Raw genomic sequence first — 18,805 nt, 5'->3', positions numbered from 1 at the left:
TTACTTCATACACAATCCTCCTGTTTCCCAGAATAAAGAGAAGTTACCTCTCGTAACTGCTTTTCTCCTGAAGTGTTTGCCTCCACAGAGCCACACCACTATTGTCCTATGCTTGGGATAGTGATCTCAGAACCTTTTTGAAGCAGTATCAATTAGTGCTTACCCCACAAGCCCCGCTTTCATTCTATAGCCAAACATATGCAGTGGCTGTATTCCGGTATTGCTGTAGGGGAAGACCTATTTGTCAGGGAGTTGCTTTGTACAGCTAGCCAGTACTCAAGAACAGTGCAGATCAAAAAGCAATGGAGAAAAAAAAAAAGGAGGGAAGTGGGGTAAGGGAGCAAACAATACTAATCAATGTCAGAAAAGCTTATAAAGTTCGATATGCGAGTTAAAGATGCCTCTTGAGGTGATTTAATATATGAAACCATCACTAGCTGCAAAGGCACATAAATCATTTTCTACTATAGAACTACAATAGGTTAACTACTCTTGCAATTTGTTTTACTATGTTATCTCTATCACTATCAATCTAAGATTCTTATATGATCCCCCTGCCATAATATCTGAGCACCTCACAACTTTTAATGTCTTTATCCTAGCAAGACAGGGAAGTAGTAGTATTATTCTCATCTCTATTTTACACATGAGGGACTGAGGTGCAGAGAGACAAAGTGACTTGGATATATTAGGTATCAATTCTCCTCCCCCATCTTCTGTATTATAAAATATTTATAAATTGTTATTAAATTATTTATGTTATAGTAGTGTGTACGGGTCCCAACCAAGATCGGGGCCCTATTTTGTTAGGGACTACACAAACACATGGTAAGAGACTGTTCCTGTCCTTGAAAGCTTATGCTCTTAATAGATAAGACAAAGTTTAGGAGAAATAAAATGTGATTGTCTCTGTTTTCTGATAGAAACTGGGGCAGAGAGTTTAACTGATTTGCCCATGGTCACACAGAAAGTTTCTGGTAAAGCCAGGAATTGAACCACATCTCTTGAGTCCCAGTCCAGTGCCATGCCCACAAAAGGTGACATTTTTAAAAAAGTGCCTCAACTGTCTTAGCGTGATCTGTACTCCACAGTCATTTAGATACTGTTGAAAATCTCACTCAGTATCAACCCACTTAATATAATAGATGACTTTACATGAAACATGTGTATCACACCCACTCCTATGTTACCCAGTACAGAGCTGTTACGACACTGAAATATTACTATACTCACCTGTACGGGTATACATGACCACACAGTTTTCATCATTATTTGCAAAGTTTGGTTCATTTGGAGCCCACGCTACATAGTTTATTGGGGTTCCATCCATCCAGCTAAAAGAAACAATGTAGCAGTAGTTACTGGATAGATCCATTTTTATTTTTTAAGGCCACATTAATCATTTGATTTTACATTACAGAAATTCTAGCTAAACAACAAAAAAGCAGCTTGGTGAACATGGCTTTTTTAGTAGGAAGAGAGCCTGAGACATAAGCCCTTGTATCAGATGCCTGGTAGGAGGCCAGAAGCCTGGGCTAAAGTAGTGGTCAAAGCTTTGCTGATATAAAGCAAAGTCAGGTTGTGAGCAAGAGACAGGTCTGCTCACAGAATCTAGCAAGAACAGGGCAGATATTGCAGAAACACACACATTCCTAAGAAGTGCTAGGCACAGAACACTCACACAAACACATTCCAGAAGGGTGGTACACCCCATACCAAGTATGGTACAAACACTCCCCCCCAAAGATAACGAGAACATACTGACCCCTCCTAAAGATAAGGTTAGGATGACAGTGTGATGAATTGGTATTTTCCACTGAATGCATCCGATGAAGTGAGCTGTAGCTCACGAAAGCTTATGCTCAAATAAATTGGTTAGTCTCTAAGGTGCCACAAGTACTCCTTTTCTTTTTGCGAATACAGACTAACACAGCTGCTACTCTGAAGTGTGATGAATAGAGATGTTTTGATTCAACCAACATGTACAAGGTAATGGGTGGTAACAACCCACGTTAGGCGGCAGTAACTATCTCAGAGGGGCAATATGTAACTTGTTTGTAGTGGGGTATAAAATGAAATCTCAGAGGGAGTGTCTTTGGCTGGCCTGGGAATAATGGAAAGTCCCACCATTAACTGAACTAGTCCATTGCAATGGGCACATATGTGTTAGTGTACCTGTAACCATTGAACCAGGGCATTAGGACTGTGCTTCGTTGACAATAAACCTGACCAAGTGCCTTCACTACAAACTGAGTCTGTGGTTATTGGGCTGTTCGATCGAGGTTTGCTGTGCCAACTATCTGTGGAGAGCTGGGAAGCACACAGAGAACACACACACATCTAAGAACAGCTTTATGTGTGACTTTCATTCGTATTAATGGAAATCATATGGCCAAAGTCCTGGAGCTCAAGTAGAGAATATTCTTTTGGTTTTTTAACTTATATTAGCCCTGTGTTCATAATAACTAAATTCATTTAAATTATAACAGCTCAGTGTTAAACGAATGTCATATGTACCTTATTTAGATAGATATACTAATACATTTCATATCGATACATTCTATTTCCCCACCTGCATATTTTCTCGGAGTTCATGGATCACAACACATCACTAAAACAGCTAGCTGAGATAATTACTTGTGTGTGTCCAGAGAACAACAATTACAGACATCTCTGTAGGTTGTTGGGTCAGAGTCCCTACATGTGGATTTAGCGGAAGTTTCCTCAACTCAAAGGCCTAATCCACTGGCCCCAAGCAGGTCTAGAATGATAGTCTCCAGTAGGAGGCATCTCAGACACCCTCACTGTATGCATGCTGCTCTCAGCAATGCAACAATCACTTCTTATCTTAGTGGTTGGTGAAATACTCCCAAATTAAAAGACAATTAAGAATGAAAAAAAAATCTCAGCTCTCTGGGGAGGAGATGGGCAAGTAATCTGCCAAGGCTGCATATCAGCAGAAAGCAGCAGCTACAGGTGAGCAATTTGTATCTTTTCTTCAAAGATACCCAGCTCAGAACATTCCCAGTTTTGGAGCCAACACAACTCCATGAATGTCTCTACAAGTAAAATTCTAACAGGAAATGCAACACACAATGCTTAACTGTAAACATATTGTTTCTTGTCAGAGACACTTCCAGAGCCATAGAGGAAGAAACAGTATGCAAGAAACTGAGAGAAATGTTACAAGTGACAAGTAGCAGTACATAACCAGTCAAGGAGGAGGGTGAAACACAGGATGGCAGAAGAATAGACTGCAGCAAACAGAATTTCCAGTAAGTAATTTGCCCAGACAGTGGGTGTCCGAAGCAGTAGCTCCAAAAGGCAGGACTGCAGCTAGAGCTACTGTCCGTGAGTGGACTTCCATTAATGCTAATGAAAGTCATACAAATAAAGCCTTCTGCACAAATGAGCCACCCTGAGTAGTGGAGCGAGTGGCTAAAGATGAGGCTCTGAGTGACTGTGACTCATAACCAAATGTCCCAGTAGATGGCACCATAACACTTTGTCTCTCGGTCCATGGCCACAGATGGAAAAAGAAAGATGTATGAAAACACAGACCTTGGGAGTAGAGAAGGACTTCCTGGATCCCCATTGACATGGGAAAATATAATTAACCAACACTTTTGGAAGAAATTCAGGGGCTGTCCATACAATCACTGAAGAATTTTGTAGGAAAAAAAATAAGTCAACAAAGCCTGTAGCTTATTCACTCTAGGGCAGGGGTAGGCAACCTATTGCATGCGTGCCAAAGGCAGCACGCGAGCTGATTTTCAGTAGCACTCACACTGCCCAGGTCCTGGCCACCAGTCCGGGGGGCTCTGCATTTTAATTTAATTTTAAATGAAGCTTCTTAAACATTTTAAAAACCTTATTACTTTACATACAACAATAGCTTAGTTATATATTATAGACTTATAGAAAGAGACCTGCTAAAAATGTTAAAATGTATTACTGGCATGCGAAACCTTAAATTAGAGTGAATAAATGAAGACTCGGCACCCCGCTTCTGAAAGGTTGCTGACCCTGCTCTAGATGTTGAAACCATTGCCACCAGAAAATAACCTTCTCGGCACGGAATGTGAGCTCGCAGATATTACGTTTTGCCTCTGATGGCTCACAGTGAACTCTGGAGCCAAAGCTGGAATGTACTATACAGGGAAACAGGGGGAAACGGGGAAAAGACATTCTGCACAACAGGGGCGTCGCATGGCTCTGGCATTTGGGGAGGCTGGCCCAGGTGCCGGAAGCTCCCCTGGTACCTGCATCATGGCTTCACCTCCTCCCCCGAGGCCTCACCCACACTCCACCCCCAGCTCTGCTCATACTCGGCCCCCTCACCTGCAGCTCGCTGAGTCATTCCACCCACCCAAGACCCACCCCACCTGCCAAGTCCCTCTCCTCCTCCATCTCCCCTCTCACAAAGGTGCCCCCGCCTGCCGCTCACTGAGTCCTTGCCCTTCCCCCAAAGACCCCCCGCCCACCACTCACTGAATTGCTCTATCCCCCTCCCCCAAGACCTCCACTGCCCACTGCTCGCTGCATCCCTCCACTCCATGCAGGAGGGGAGGGATTCAGTGAGTGGCCAGCACCTCAAGGAAGGGGGATGGAGAAGAGGAGGGACTCGGCAAGTGGCGGGTGCCTCGTGGGAGAGGCGCAGCAGGGATAGGAAGAGGTGGAGCGCAGGCAGGGCCACAGGAAAGAAGTAGGAGGAGGCCTTGGGGCAGAGTGCAGGCGGGGCCACTACGGCCCAGGCATCCACACTTTCAAAGCTGATGAGTTGGTGGCTGCACTGCAGGGGAGGCTTAGCCTCCCCTGGCCTATTATACCTGCCATCTATGCTGCACAGGTTTTGAATAAAAGGAGATGAAGCCTCAGCACTGTTGACTATGCCAGAAGCACAAGACATGAGAATTAGTGTACAGGTGAAAATCTGAAACTAGAAAAAAGATTTTCAACAAAGTAAGAAGACAACATCAAAGCCTAAAGAGCATGTAGGGTCAGAGAAGCCACATGATGAAGCATCATGGAGGTGAGGTTAGGAGTGCCAGTTGGAATCACAGGAGAGACCCGTAATCAACCACAGCCAGAAAAGATCTGACCCTTTGAGAAGTAAGAGGGAGTGATGCAAGAGGCTCACTGCTGAGAATCAACTGATTAGAATTTGGAACTGAGTTCTGCACAGGGGTACAGATCCAAGAGTGGGGATTAGCTGAGATGGGTATCTTTGCAGAAACAATTTTGCAGATCAAACAAAATTGCTGAACTTTTAAATATTCTTGTCTATCCACTAACTAACTTCTATAAAATACATGTTTTTATTTATTTTCTAAATAAAAAAATTATATTCTGGAAATGTTGTGTCAAGATTGAGCCCCAAACAAGTTTTACCCCCACCCCCCTTTGAAACTGAAACTGTAATAACCCCTTTAAGGACAGCTTTGCTAAATACAATACTTGTTGTACTATGTTCTACAAGCCTGATGTTCATTGTTTACTTACCTAAACTTTTTATCAAGGCTCACACTTAAACCAATATAAAGGCAATCCCCAAAGTCATAATAGAAGCTCTAAAACAAAAATAAAATTTTAATTAAATGTAATGACATAATGTAATTCTGGTTTCGTGCCTATTGTACAGCATGCATAGTTAGCAAATGATTTGTTAACTTGCTGATGGTGGAGGCATTTTGCCATAGTATGGATTATATCTGAAGAATACAAGTCCTTCACCTGATTGCCAATATTAAAGTAAAAAAGAAAAGTAGAGCGGGATGAAAATGAAGCAGAGGAAAAGCTGGTAGGCTATAAGAAAACCTGCCAGGCTGGCAAATTTTAAAATGAAGCAAAAGTACATCTTGAAAGAGTTTAGGAGAGTTCTCTGAAGATTTTAAACAAAATTGCAAAGAACATTGTTGACAAACATACCAAATACTTTGTTTTGCTGCAAAAAATAATTTCCCAACCAACTCTAAGTCTCAGTTGTCTGGGTTAAAATCCTTTAAAATGGTAAATCCATGGCTCACCTTCTCCTCCTCTACCTCACCACAATTTATGTTGCAAAATAGCAGAGAAAAAGCCTCTTTCAGAACAAGACCGTGATTCCATGATTTTATATGGAATGAGGTTTCAGCAGATCCCTTGCATCCCATGGTTGTACCACTTCAAAATTTTTACATGTGCTGATAGCTCAGTAACTCAAGGTCAGATTTTGCATCCCTAATTCCGTCAAAATGTTATTGAGTTTAACAAAGGGAACAGCTCTAGAAGCTAGCAACACTTAGTTTGCACTGTATTTCACTTCTTGCAAAAAGAAAAGGAGTACTTGTGGCACCTTAGAGATAAACAAATTTATTTGAGCATAAGCTTTCATGAGTGGACTGCATCCGATGAAGTGAGCTGTAGCTCACGAAAGCTCATGCTCAAATAAATTTGTTAGTCTCTAAGGTGCCACAAGTCCTCCTTTTCTTTTTATGGATACAGACTAACGCGGCTGCTACTCTGAAACTTCTTGTAAAGAAGCTGAGGACTTATCCACACTTGGAAATATACCAAGATAAATGTTCCAGAGTACTTATTTCAGTACATTTCCAGGTGTAAACAAGCCCTGACCCTTGCTGGATGTTACCTTCAGAGCCTGACAAGGTGGTGCAGATATATGGCATGACAGTGCACACTTTACAATGTTTCAGAAGCAGATTGTGAGAAGTGTCTGGGTGTGCTGCACTGCATTACCCATTTCTGAAATAGTAAATATGTTTCTTACATATCTCCACAGAAACTTTCTTTCACTTTCACCCTCGATGACAACAAGATCTCCAGAATTCTTCTTGCAGTACTCTCGGGCTTTTTCCATAGGCAAAGTTTCATGGCTGAAATAGTATGCCTTGTCCTCATATATAATCCATCCATCTTCACTGACTTTATATGTATATTCTGCAAGATAAATAATGAAGACACATGTACAGTATCTCTACAATCATTACATGGTAACATTTTTCTGGTAACAGGAAATACAAAACCTACCAAATGTGGTACTTGGTTCAGGTTTTAATGTTGCTCCTGTAAAATAAAATAAAATAAAATCTGAATGTGTTTTATATCTCATGCATGTTCTGTCCATGACATTTATTATTACAGTAATTATCATTTTAATGTGGAATAAGAAAATAAACCCCAGCATTATTTAATACATTTTCCATGTATTGACATACAATTCATAAGAACAATGACAATGTTTAATATTCAACAAAATATCATTTTAGGCCGAATCAATGGTTAAGCTTAAAGAACATATTCATGTCCTCAAAGTAGGATTTCAGATATTGATAATATGAAGTACAGACCATAAGCTACTTTAAAATGTGTGTCCTAAAACATGTTTCAGGTGATGAAATCCATGACTCCTATTTAGAGTGAAGCGGTGTCTTCCATTTAGAGTGAAATGAATAAAGTGTTTTGATGTCCTCAAGCACACACTAGGTTTCAATATCTTTTCACTGAAATACTTTCCATCAAATCTGGAAGTTGCAACAGCTAACAGATGTTAGCATTCAGAATCCTCCCAGCCCCTTCAGAGAGCCAAGAGTTTTTCATTAAATTGGCACTATCAGCTGGGTGACCCTGCTATGTTGTGGTCTCTTCATCAGGCCAAGAAGAGTGAGTGAAGTCATGGTCATAGTCATAATGGAAAGGAGCCTTTTGATCATCTGTATGTCTAAATTTAATTCAGAGGTTTGAATTACCACCTCCCCCTTTATACCCACTGTGTTACATTGCTCTGTTTCCATGTAGCCTTATGAACAGTCCATGAAACTGACTCAACTGTTTGTGTTTAATATTCTAAATTAAAGAAGGAAGTCATCCTACCTTTTTTTATTTGGCAAATCCAGTCACCCAAAGTTTCACAGAACATATCGTTCCACTGCATGGCAGTGTATCCATTGAACATTCCACATTTTTCATTTCCCTCATAATTATTGGGTTCTCCATCTGCCCAGTTTTCATAGTTTACCTTTGGTAGAAACACAACTCTGTGACTATTTTCCTTTCAAAGAAGAACAATGGTTGTGCTCTGCAAAGGCAGAGGGACCCAGTTTCATTTCAGCCCTTAAATCTCGCACCCATTGGGACAGTCAAGGCTGGGACTATTAGGGAAACAGCATACTCTGTCCTTGCCAGGTGAAGGAGGAACACCCTGTGACTCTTCCAGCTCTGCCTAGCCCCTGTCAACAAAGATACCAGCCATGACATGGGCTATAAAGAGGGAGCAACGTGGGGCAATGGCCTAGTTTTGCTACTGTTGGGATGGGGAAGGGGGTTGTCTCTTTGGACGAATCAACCGAAGATTAACATTGGGTGGTATAGTTCCAGTTTAGGTTTTGCTGATTCCAGTCTATTAAATAGGCGAAAGGTAACAAAAGCTTAGTTGGACCTGTGATATACAATGATTTATAACAGTAAGTAAAAGATTAAGACAAGGAGACTTGTACAAACTGTTTTGTTTAAACAAACAGAACCAATTAGGGAGTCTCCAGTCTTTCGACAATGTTACAAAAATTGTTTTAGTAACAAATTCAGATGTTGCTAGGATGAAATAAAGCATCCATGAGTGGAGCCAATGTGTTTTGATTGGTTAATTTTGATGGAATGAGGTTGCCATGACTTTTGGGCATTGCCTTTTTACCATCTTTGTTGGCACCTTTTCTCTTATATGCAGGGATCACCATAGCTAGACAGTCATCTCCAGACTAGACTACTCAAATGTATTCTATTTAGGGCTACCATGAAAGGTACTCAGAACATAAGATTGGCCATACTGGGTCAGATCAATGGTCCATAGAGCCCAGTGTCCTGTCTTCTGACAATGGCCAGTACCAGACGCTTCAGAGGGAATGAACAGAGCAAGGCAGTTATTGAGTGATTCATCCCCTGTTGTTCAGTCTCAATTTCTAGCAGTTGAAGGAGGTTTAAGGATACCAGATCATGGGTTTGCATCCCCGACCATCTTGGCTAATAGCCATTAATGAACCTATCTTCCAAAGCACTTTGAGCTCAACATCCCCTTTCTGGGTTTGATACTACTCAGTACATGGAAAACTAGGCTGTTCACAGAAGTCCTTCCAGGAGCCATTAGCAACCCAGACAAACAACTTAAAAACTGAGGCAATCCTGGGATGTCTCAGAAAGTATCCAGCCAAGCCCAGCTCTGAAAACAGTTCAGCCACAGTTCCCAGCATACACTGGGGACTTTGGTGCAGTGATTTTCGGCCTTTTGCCTGTAACAGTCTCTCTTTGCTGGAGCTGTGCCATTTCTGTTCCATTGTCACCACAAGAGCCAGGGTGCAAACATCATGGCCACATTCCATCTGTTTGTACAGCCTCTAGCACTTCCTCAATATAAACATTCAACAATATTAATAATAAGGGTTGGAGGAGTGACAGGAAAGTTAATGCATAGAATGGAGTGGGGAGGAAGCTGAGGCCTGCACCCTGGGGGAGCAGTGCCACACCCCAGGAGGACCTTTCAGCAAAGCAGGGAAAATGAGAGAAGCTAGAGGTGAGAAAACCTTGTTATTCCGGCATTCTATCACATCCTCCCCTGGGCCTAGTGCAGGATTGTTCCCTATTGAGTATTTTCAAGTGCTTTGTCATCTGGCTGAAAGCATCCCAAGCAATAGGGCTCCTGCACCTTCCCAAATGTGACCTCTTCAGTGGGGCAAAATCTTGTACTTTGTACTAGACACTCCCTGGCCCCATCTGCAAACTAAGACACTGAATATTCTCTATAAGGCCCCAAATATTAGACATCAACTATTGCAAAGAATCCAAGTTCTGCATCTGCTCCAGCTGGTAGGGTTGGAAATCTCTTCATGGCCCTGGCAAAGTTTTAGATTTTCCAAAGCAGTAAGAAATCTTTCAGTGCTTATGCAAAGAAAATAATGCTTGAAGTAAGCTGTTTAAAGCTACTAAATTATGCAGCTACAATTGTGATGATCACTGATCAACTGCCACTGTAAAAAATCCTGCAATAGTGAGTAACAGATATATTGCCTCATGTAAATGCTGTTGTGGGATCAAACAGGGTAGCTTAAGGTGGAAGGAGGGCAGAAGCAGAAATAGGTTGAGTAAAGACTGCATAAAAACAATAGGATAAATTCACAAAGCCAACTCTGGTGCAAAACAATGAATTACTCACTGGAGAGCCATCACTCCAAGTAAACCCTCCATCAGGATCAAAGGCACTCAGACCCATCCAGTATGATTTATGGACATGAGCTCTTTCCCTAAAATATTATATATAAATATAGAGAGAGAGGATGGTATATAAATCAAAGCATGCATATCATTATACACAAAACATTTTAGGACTTGCAGCATGTCTATAAGTTTGAATGTTTCCTATTCAATATCTCTAATATGCACGAAAGACATAAGAAATATTTTGCTTCCCTAACACGATAATTTAAATTACTTACTTAATTTCCAGCATCCCCAGCAAAATATACTGGGACTGCACATGGCAGTAGGTCGAGTCATACAATGCTTTGCAGGAAAGGCCCCAACTGCTGAGTTACCACCCACAATGATGCAGTGGTAAATGCAAATTAATGCCATAGTCCTGCAAAGAACGTAAGCATGTGAGTATGAGACTACTCACGTTCACGTGCTTAAAGTTAAGCATGTGCTTTAATGCTATGCCAGATCAGAGCCTTAAATTACATGCACTCATACAAGGCTTGGCATGGTCTATGCCTAAATATTTTTCTTAGTCTCTCTATTGGTTTTTTGCCTTTATTAACTAAGAAAAGATCCTTGTGCAATATGAACTACTCTTTTATTTAAAAATGGTTCATCCACTTATTTAATTACAGACAGGCCCAAAATATAAACTTTAACTCATTGAACTAGATCTGATTGAAATTTTTCTAATGAAAAATATTTTGTGTGGATAAATGGCCCTGTTTCAAAATAAAAATGTGTAAAAAAAATTTTTTTCCAAAACTTTTCATTTATTCTACAAAATCAGAAAAAACAAACCAAGAAAAATATCTCATTCATTCTACCTTCCTCCAGATCTCTGTGTTTCCTTCCCCCTTCCCTTTTTCCAGTGGCAAAAAAATTAAAAAGTTGGGAAAAGGAGAAAAAAGTAATGGAAAGAAAAAAGAGAAGCGGGGAGGAGAGGGCAGGAAAACCAAAGCCAAAAAAACTGAGAAAATGAATTTTTTTCCAAAATGAACATTTTGAAACCAATTTTTTTTTTATAATTTTCATGAAAAAAATCGAATAAATGAAAAATTGTTCCAAACCTGTGGAATGTAAAGGGATTTGAAATATTTACTCTCATTCTTTTTCTTGTTGTTGTTCATTTTGGATCATCTCTACACTGCATCTATTTCCTACAGATCACTGTCACATTCCTCCATGTCTTTCAGACATTTCATCCTGGATGACGCATCATCTGCATAAGCTCAACATGGGTAAAAATGCAGAGTTCCAAATTTTCAGCAGTAGCCAAGAATGCCGCTCTAGTTGATTACGCCATCCTCCTCCCTGTAAGCAGGGCCACAATCTGAACGTCATCTTTGACACCTTCCTTTTTTCCTCCCCAAACATCCAAGCCACAACAAAGCCTATTGCTTCCCACAGAATTTCATTTAAAAATCTCTTCCTATCTATCATAATGGTGAACTCTAGGTCCAGGTCCTAATTACAGCTCACTATTGCAACCTTTTCCTCGCCAGTTGTTTTGATACCCACTTTGTTCCTCTCCACTCACAATGCTCTGCCAAAATCATCTCTTCCACTGCTACCTCTTTGAAGCCATCAACTCCTAGCTCCCCATAGATCTGTACAGCAAGTCTAACCAATTTGCCTCACTTTCAAGAGCCTACATCACTTAGCCCGAGAGAGTACATCTGAGTCTGCCTTTTTGGCACTCCCCTATACTTTCTGCCCTGACACATGGAAACACCTCTCAATGCCTGTTTGCATAGCCACCCCCTCTCCTCTTTCAAATCCCTCCAAAAACCTTATGTCTGCAATCTCACATACATAGAAAATTAGTATGAAAATCTGAGAATAAAAATGAGAAAAAAGTCAGAACCACAAAGATGTACAGATGGCTAAACTGAGTAACTGCATGATTTTACTAAAACACTTTCACCCTTTACTTATCACCCTCACTCACAGTATCATATCTAAAGTCTAGACTGTAAGATCTCCAAAGGCAGGGCCCTGTCTTTCGCTGTCATCTCCCTACCATATTCTTGAGTATAGTCAATAAATAATAAACAATAATAATAAAAATGTATGTCTGTTGTTCGGATATATTGCTGTACTATCTTCAGTTAACTCTGGACCAACATTTAGAAACTCCCAAATGACACTCAGAAATCCGCACAGATCAGAAATCTGATGCCCAATTTTGTTTATTATGAAGTTCAAATGCTGCCAAAGCCCACCCCCACTCTTTTTAATGCAACACAAACGTTTATATTTGAGTAAGAACCATGATAGAGACATATAGATTTTCAGCTGAAATTACCTCTTTCGGAAAGGATATTTTGTGTTATTTTCATGGAATAAATTTCAAGTGAAGGAATAAGGGCAATGCAGATACTCACAAGCCATTTATTATATTTTGCTCTTCTTCACTATGGATAGTGGCCAGATCTCCTCCTATAGCTCTACAAAAATCTCGAGCCTCAATCCATGTTTTCATATGTTTTCGTCCATTCTGAAAATGCTACAGAGAATTGTACAATTAAATACTGTGCTGGGCATCATAGAAATTAAGAAAAAACATCTGTTGTGGTCCATCTTAGTCTCCCTGTCTAACACTGCCTACATTCATCCATTGCCTTGTGACTGCTGCCAAAGCATTGGTCTATGCCTGCTCATCTCTTGAAATTGGTTACTGCAACCTCATCCAGTCTTCCTTCTCTGAGTCTCTAAGAATCCCTACTGTAGTTTCAATTGACTATGATGCTCTTCCTCACTTTCTGTCCTAAACCACTGGGAAATGCTTGGTATCCTTGAGGATAAAAGGAGCTATGTAAATGCAAGTTGCTGTTAGGTCAATTGAAGCCAAGTGTTTCTTCAAATGTATCTGCTTTATGCAGTTATAAGAAAGCATGAGTACTTTGTGTTCAGGAGTTTAACACCTACTTTGAAGCATGAGCTACTGTGGGCACTTGAATGCCATCCATCTGGGCATGAGGGGGCAGGAGCTGTTGTTGGAACAGGAGGAGGGGTCACTCCCTCAACCAATTGTTTGCAGAGAAACATTGATTTCTCTTCACAGTTCACAACATCCCATAATCCAGCTGTAGTTCCAGTTCTCATGGCAACACAGCCTGGCTCCCTTCCTTCATGACACACAAAAGAAAACAAAACTAATTAAAAGAGTCTTATTTGAATTAACTTAATGATCTCTTCCCAAAGTATGTACTTATTATTCTATTTTTTTTTAAATGTATCAAGTGGCGGCTATAAATTTTGCTGCAGAGTCAGAATCACTCAATGTTACATGTTCCATATGCATCCACCCACCAGCAGCTATGGTGTGATTTAAATAAATACGAAAATTAATAAATAGTCATGACTTTGATTATGAGACTTAATGAAGAAGTTATATAGAATTTCATTAACAAATATAGAAGCTGGATTGAGCCAACTTCAAATCCCCAAGTAACAAATGAGTTAAGGAGGGGAGGGATAGGATACAGAAGGACCTAGACAAATTGGAGGATTGGGCCAAAAGAAATCTGATGAGGTTCAATAAGGATAAGTGCAGGGTCCTGCACTTAGGACGGAAGAACCCAATGCACCGCTACAGACTAGGGACCGAATGGCTAGGCAGCAGTTCTGCGGAAAAGGACCTAGGGGTGACAGTGGACGAGAAGCTGGATATGAGTCAGCAGTGTGCCCTTGTTGCCAAGAAGGCCAATGGCATTTTGGGATGTATAAGTAGGGGCATAGCGAGCAGATCGAGGGACGTGATCGTTCCCCTCTATTCGACACTGGTGAGGCCTCATCTGGAGTACTGTGTCCAGTTTTGGGCCCCACACTACAAGAAGGATGTGGATAAATTGGAAAGAGTCCAGCGAAGGGCAACAAAAATGATTAGGGGTCTAGAGCACATGACTTATGAGGAGAGGCTGAGGGAGCTGGGATTGTTTAGTCTGCAGAAGAGAAGAATGAGGGGGGATTTGATAGCTGCTTTCAACTACCTGAAAGGGGGTTCCAAAGAGGATGGCTCTAGACTGTTCTCAATGGTAGCAGATGACAGAACGAGGAGTAATGGTCTCAAGTTGCAATGGGGGAGGTTTAGATTGGATATTAGGAAAAACTTTTTCACTAAGAGGGTGGTGAAACACTGGAATGCGTTACCTAGGGAGGTGGTAGAATCTCCTTCCTTAGAGGTTTTTAAGGTCAGGCTTGACAAAGCCCTGGCTGGGATGATTTAACTGGGACTTGGTCCTGCTTTGCGCAGGGGGTTGGACTAGATGACCTTCTGGGGTCCCTTCCAACCCTGATATTCTATGATTCTATGATTCTAATGTCCATCAGAAGCAGCATTTCCATATAGTCTATTAGGAAGATATTTCTAGCATATCCAGTCTGATGTATTTATTTTTAGTACAAATGAAATCATTTCAATAATGTAGTCTGCAAATTTTTTAGTTTTATGCTGGCAGACCTTCAGAAATGTTCTCTAATTTTGAGACCCTCACTTTTTAGATGTCTAGAAAGACACCATGTGACACCTTGTGCCCAATTTCCAGAGGTGCTGTCCCCACACTGACAGCTGGGCAAAGTTTTTCAGAAGAAATAGTTTATTTGCTGAAAAAAGTATTTTCGGTCGACCTGAAACAATTCACAAATGTAACATGAATTCACTGAATAGTTCTGGCCAACCCTCCCCCCCTTTTTTTTAAGCTAAATTCACACAGAGATTTAGGCATATTCACAAAATAGCCAGTGGAGAAGGTGGTGGTGGTGCTCCACTTATAACTTTTAGCCCCATGGTGAGTGCACTTATCTGGGATGTGGGAGCCCCAGATTCAAATCCCCTTTCTGGAGCAGGGATTTGAATCCCAGTCCCCACTGAGTGCCCTAACCATCAGTTCATGCACTATTCTGGGATGGGTTTCTCTCTGTCTCTCCCACTGAAGTAGTTCTAATTTGTATAAATAATTAAATAGTCAGCTGAGTTGCTTCTTAGACCATCGATCAGTGTTCAGTTGCCATGTTGATGGCACTGGTCATGCCAAAGCACTTAACAAGGAGGACATCCAAACCATGGAACATCTAATGAATTGCTTCTCTATGATCCATCTATGGAGGGATAGCCTTGATTCATTCCATGGCACCGGAATGACAAACTTGAGTAACAAACGTGGACATTGACCTTTAATGTTACTTTTCAAGTTGCCATATGAAAGTAGAAGATTAAATAGTAATTGAAGTAGGGACTTAAACTTGAGTCTCTACCCTCCCAGGGGAGTGCTCTAACAACCATGCTGTAAAGTCATTCTCACTCTTTACCTCTGACCCAGGAACAGATTCAACAGGAGAGACTGTGAAAGCCCCTTCCAAGAACAGCCTACAGCTTGGTGGTTAGAGCACTCACCTAGAATGGAGAAGACCTGGATTTAAATTCCTGCTCCAGAGTGGGGATTTGAACTTGATTTCCCACATCCCAGGTGACTGCCCTAACCAGTGGCTTTTGGGTGGGGGGAGGTCGCACCAGCTCCTCCTCTAGCTCTTTTGTGAACCTAGCCCTTTAAAAATGCCCAGAAACAAAATGTTTTGGGTTAAATGAAACATGTACTTTGTCGATTTTCCAAAATTCAGATTCAGTTCTACCCAAACTGATCTTTTTTTGGAGCTGCCAGAGAACCGACAAAACATGCATCCCGTGCTACCCACCACACAGCATGGCAGCGCATACCAGGCATTCCTGAGTTCCAGTGAGTAAACAGAACTGCTTCACCATCAGCCCACTTGAAAGTCCCTTGTTCCCCAACATCTGAAAGAGCGATCCAGAAATATTTCATGGGATTGAACCCAATCAGGACAGTCAGAAAGGCTTGTTCATATCTGGGAAGGAGAATAATAAGTGTCAAATCAATTTTAAACCAAGATTTTATCATACTTTGTTTTTTTCATGAAATCAGTCATAATGCAAATGTTGGCAATATTATAATGGCATATTAATTTATATCCTAAACAAATGTTGATACTTTCATAATCTACAATAATTCCTTTCCTCTTTTGTACTGTGCAATAAAGAGAATTAAGCTGCAATACTTGGGTTGATTTGCAGATTTTATTTATTCAGCATATAAATAAACAAACAATGCACAATAGGGTAGTTTTAACTGTAGTGTGTTGTGGTTTGTCTTTGTTTCTTACATGTTACAAGCAGTTCCTCAACTAAAGCCTAATACTTTTCAAAGGTAACATTTTATGTCATAGAATAGCTGCCCCAGGTGGTATTCAAGAACCATGGTCTCCATTTTATGTCACAGGACTGAGACTCTTTTCTAAGTTAATGTGGCATCAAGCATGTCACAGTACCACTCTAGTACATAAAATGCTGCGACACCAAGGTGATGGGTGTTGTATGCATCCCTTATATGGACAGATACAGTGTCCCCAACTCCTGCAATTTTATCATGAGTCGTGAGATAAGCCCCAGCTTCTGGAGTCATTATGTTATGAGAGAATTTCAACTTTTATTAAATAGAATAATAAAAAAGGGTCTAGCCCTCCAGATAAAAGATTGAAAATTTAAACCTCAAAGACTCAAAAACTGGAAGAGAAATAAATAGTACCCAAAATGTATTATTTTTCAGATTTTACTTTTTAAGCCAATCTTATGATTTTGGTGGGCCTGACTGCTGACCTTTTAATTTTGGGGGTTGGCAGTACTGCAGATAGGTAGTAACAGGAGCTTGACCATCTTTTACTTTTTTGTTAAAACAAGGACTGATAGTACAATTGCCTTCTGATGTTCCTTGTGACACTCCTTGGTGCAATCTTGTTCAACTCCACAATGCGATTGCCAGTCAATGAATGACACCTGACATGCATCAGTCATTACTGACTACAAGTTTGGAACCTCCTTCCGGTCTTCCATCCTGCTCACACATTTGAAAGCAAAGGCAGTCTTTTTCATACCTGTCTTTCACAGTGACTAGGTAACCTTTGTTTCCTTCACAGATTTTCTTTGCTTCTGAGAATGTCGCAGATGTCTGTCCGACTGAGTAACAGTAAAAACCATGTCTTATCCAGCCCTGTCAACATAAACAGCAGACATGCACACGAGCTATTGTCAGATTGTGAAATGACATAGCACACAATAACTGTCCACTACACTTCTAAAAAATTATATTAAAGTTGTACCCAACCGTGAAGTTAAACTAAGGAACAATGAAAGAAAAAAATAATGTGATAATCAAACAGTGGTAGGGACCACAAATGCCTTGACTGGACGTATGTAGGGACTGCAACTCCAGTAGCTGGAATAGAATCCATGGTGGTGTTTGTGTGACTGTCGCACATTTTGCCCCGGGGTTGGCGGGAATACATGCCCACAACCTCTGCACAGTTCTCATACAAAGCCTGTTAAATATGACTTTTTGTTTGGGATCACCTCTGGAGCCCTTCTTAAAAATTGGTGTCACATTAGCTTTCCTCCAGTCATTTGGTACAGAAGCTGATTTAAATTATAGGTTACATACCACAGTTAGTAGTTCTGCAATTTCACATTTGAGTTCCCTCAGAACTCTCGGGTGAATGCCATCTGTTCCTGGTCACTTATTACTGTTTAATTTATCAATTTGTTTCAAAACATCTGAGACACCCTGGCACCCCAATATTCACCACTGTCATGTAATTAGGATATGTTTTGCACAAAGTATGCCTTGTGAGGTCTCATTCTAAAAGTCTTGATCTGCTAGACATTCATATCTTGTTGGATTGTGTGTGCTGTTGTCGTATGTGGAATTATGAAATTTGGCTATGTCTGTGTTACAGAAACATGTTGTGAGGTTGAAAACACCCACAAGCAGCCTTTCAGGGGCAACAGTAAAAAGACCAAACAATGTTAATGGCTCATTGAGGAAATGCTGTGGCGCCCCAGGCTGGGAAGTTGGTGGTTAGAGAGCCTGCATGTAAATGCAGCTGGGTGTATCCCTACCCATATGAATGCTGGTGACAGTGCAAGCTGGGAGGGCTTTGCAACTTGTCACAGCAGCACAGTGTAGAGGGAGCCCAGGCCAGTGGGTCAGAGGGCTCAGTGGTAACCCAGTGCCAGGTGGCAGCCCGGGGAGGGGGAGATCATCACAACCTCCTTTAATGACACCTCATGGCCTTCAGAGCTGTGCAAGTCCCAGAAAGACATTGATGTTGGCTGCAGCTGACTTCTAGGAAAATTATTGTTGCTGTGCATTTGGATGATGCAAAATCTTTCAGTGGAACAATAATTAAGTGATATATAGCAGATGATTCATGAATAACCAAAACTGCATAGGTCTGCTCAATTCAGAGAAGAGAGAATAAAGACAAAAGGAGGCACAAGTAACTGAAAAAGATATTCCGAGCAGGTTTTGCTTAAATGAGGGAGTAATTTTTTCCCAGTGGTCTGAAAATCATCAATGTGCATAAATTAACAATTTGCTAGGGTAAGAACAACAAGCTTTGTCAAAAGCAGTTATCGTAGATTGCCCCCTAAAAGGCAACATAATTTTAAAAGGAGTGAAATCAATAAGTCAAATGATCTTCATGTCTTGCC

At 40.9% G+C, this 18,805-nt stretch overlaps 1 protein-coding gene across 2 annotated transcripts in view; it reads right to left on the bottom strand.

Moving 5' to 3' along the window:
* LOC102933320 (macrophage mannose receptor 1) overlaps positions 1 to 18,805 on the bottom strand; it is a 55,392-nt gene that overhangs the window by 20,894 nt on the left and 15,693 nt on the right. For both annotated transcript variants that reach the window (XM_043541278.1, XM_037890798.2), the window contains exons 10-19: positions 17,191 to 17,306; positions 15,959 to 16,107; positions 13,171 to 13,370; positions 12,627 to 12,748; positions 10,199 to 10,286; positions 7,870 to 8,014; positions 7,027 to 7,062; positions 6,767 to 6,936; positions 5,503 to 5,570; positions 1,234 to 1,334 (exon numbers count right to left, since the gene is read on the bottom strand). In XM_043541278.1, the coding sequence (XP_043397213.1) occupies positions 1,234 to 1,334; positions 5,503 to 5,570; positions 6,767 to 6,936; positions 7,027 to 7,062; positions 7,870 to 8,014; positions 10,199 to 10,286; positions 12,627 to 12,748; positions 13,171 to 13,370; positions 15,959 to 16,107; positions 17,191 to 17,306 (1,195 nt within the window). The remainder of the gene's footprint in view (positions 1 to 1,233; positions 1,335 to 5,502; positions 5,571 to 6,766; positions 6,937 to 7,026; positions 7,063 to 7,869; positions 8,015 to 10,198; positions 10,287 to 12,626; positions 12,749 to 13,170; positions 13,371 to 15,958; positions 16,108 to 17,190; positions 17,307 to 18,805) is intronic.

The sequence above is a fragment of the Chelonia mydas genome, chromosome 2, assembly GCF_015237465.2.
Source record: "Chelonia mydas isolate rCheMyd1 chromosome 2, rCheMyd1.pri.v2, whole genome shotgun sequence".
Taxonomy (NCBI): Eukaryota; Metazoa; Chordata; order Testudines; family Cheloniidae; genus Chelonia; species Chelonia mydas.
Note: the sequence above shows the minus strand (reverse complement) of the source record. Positions and strands in the feature narration are given on the sequence as shown.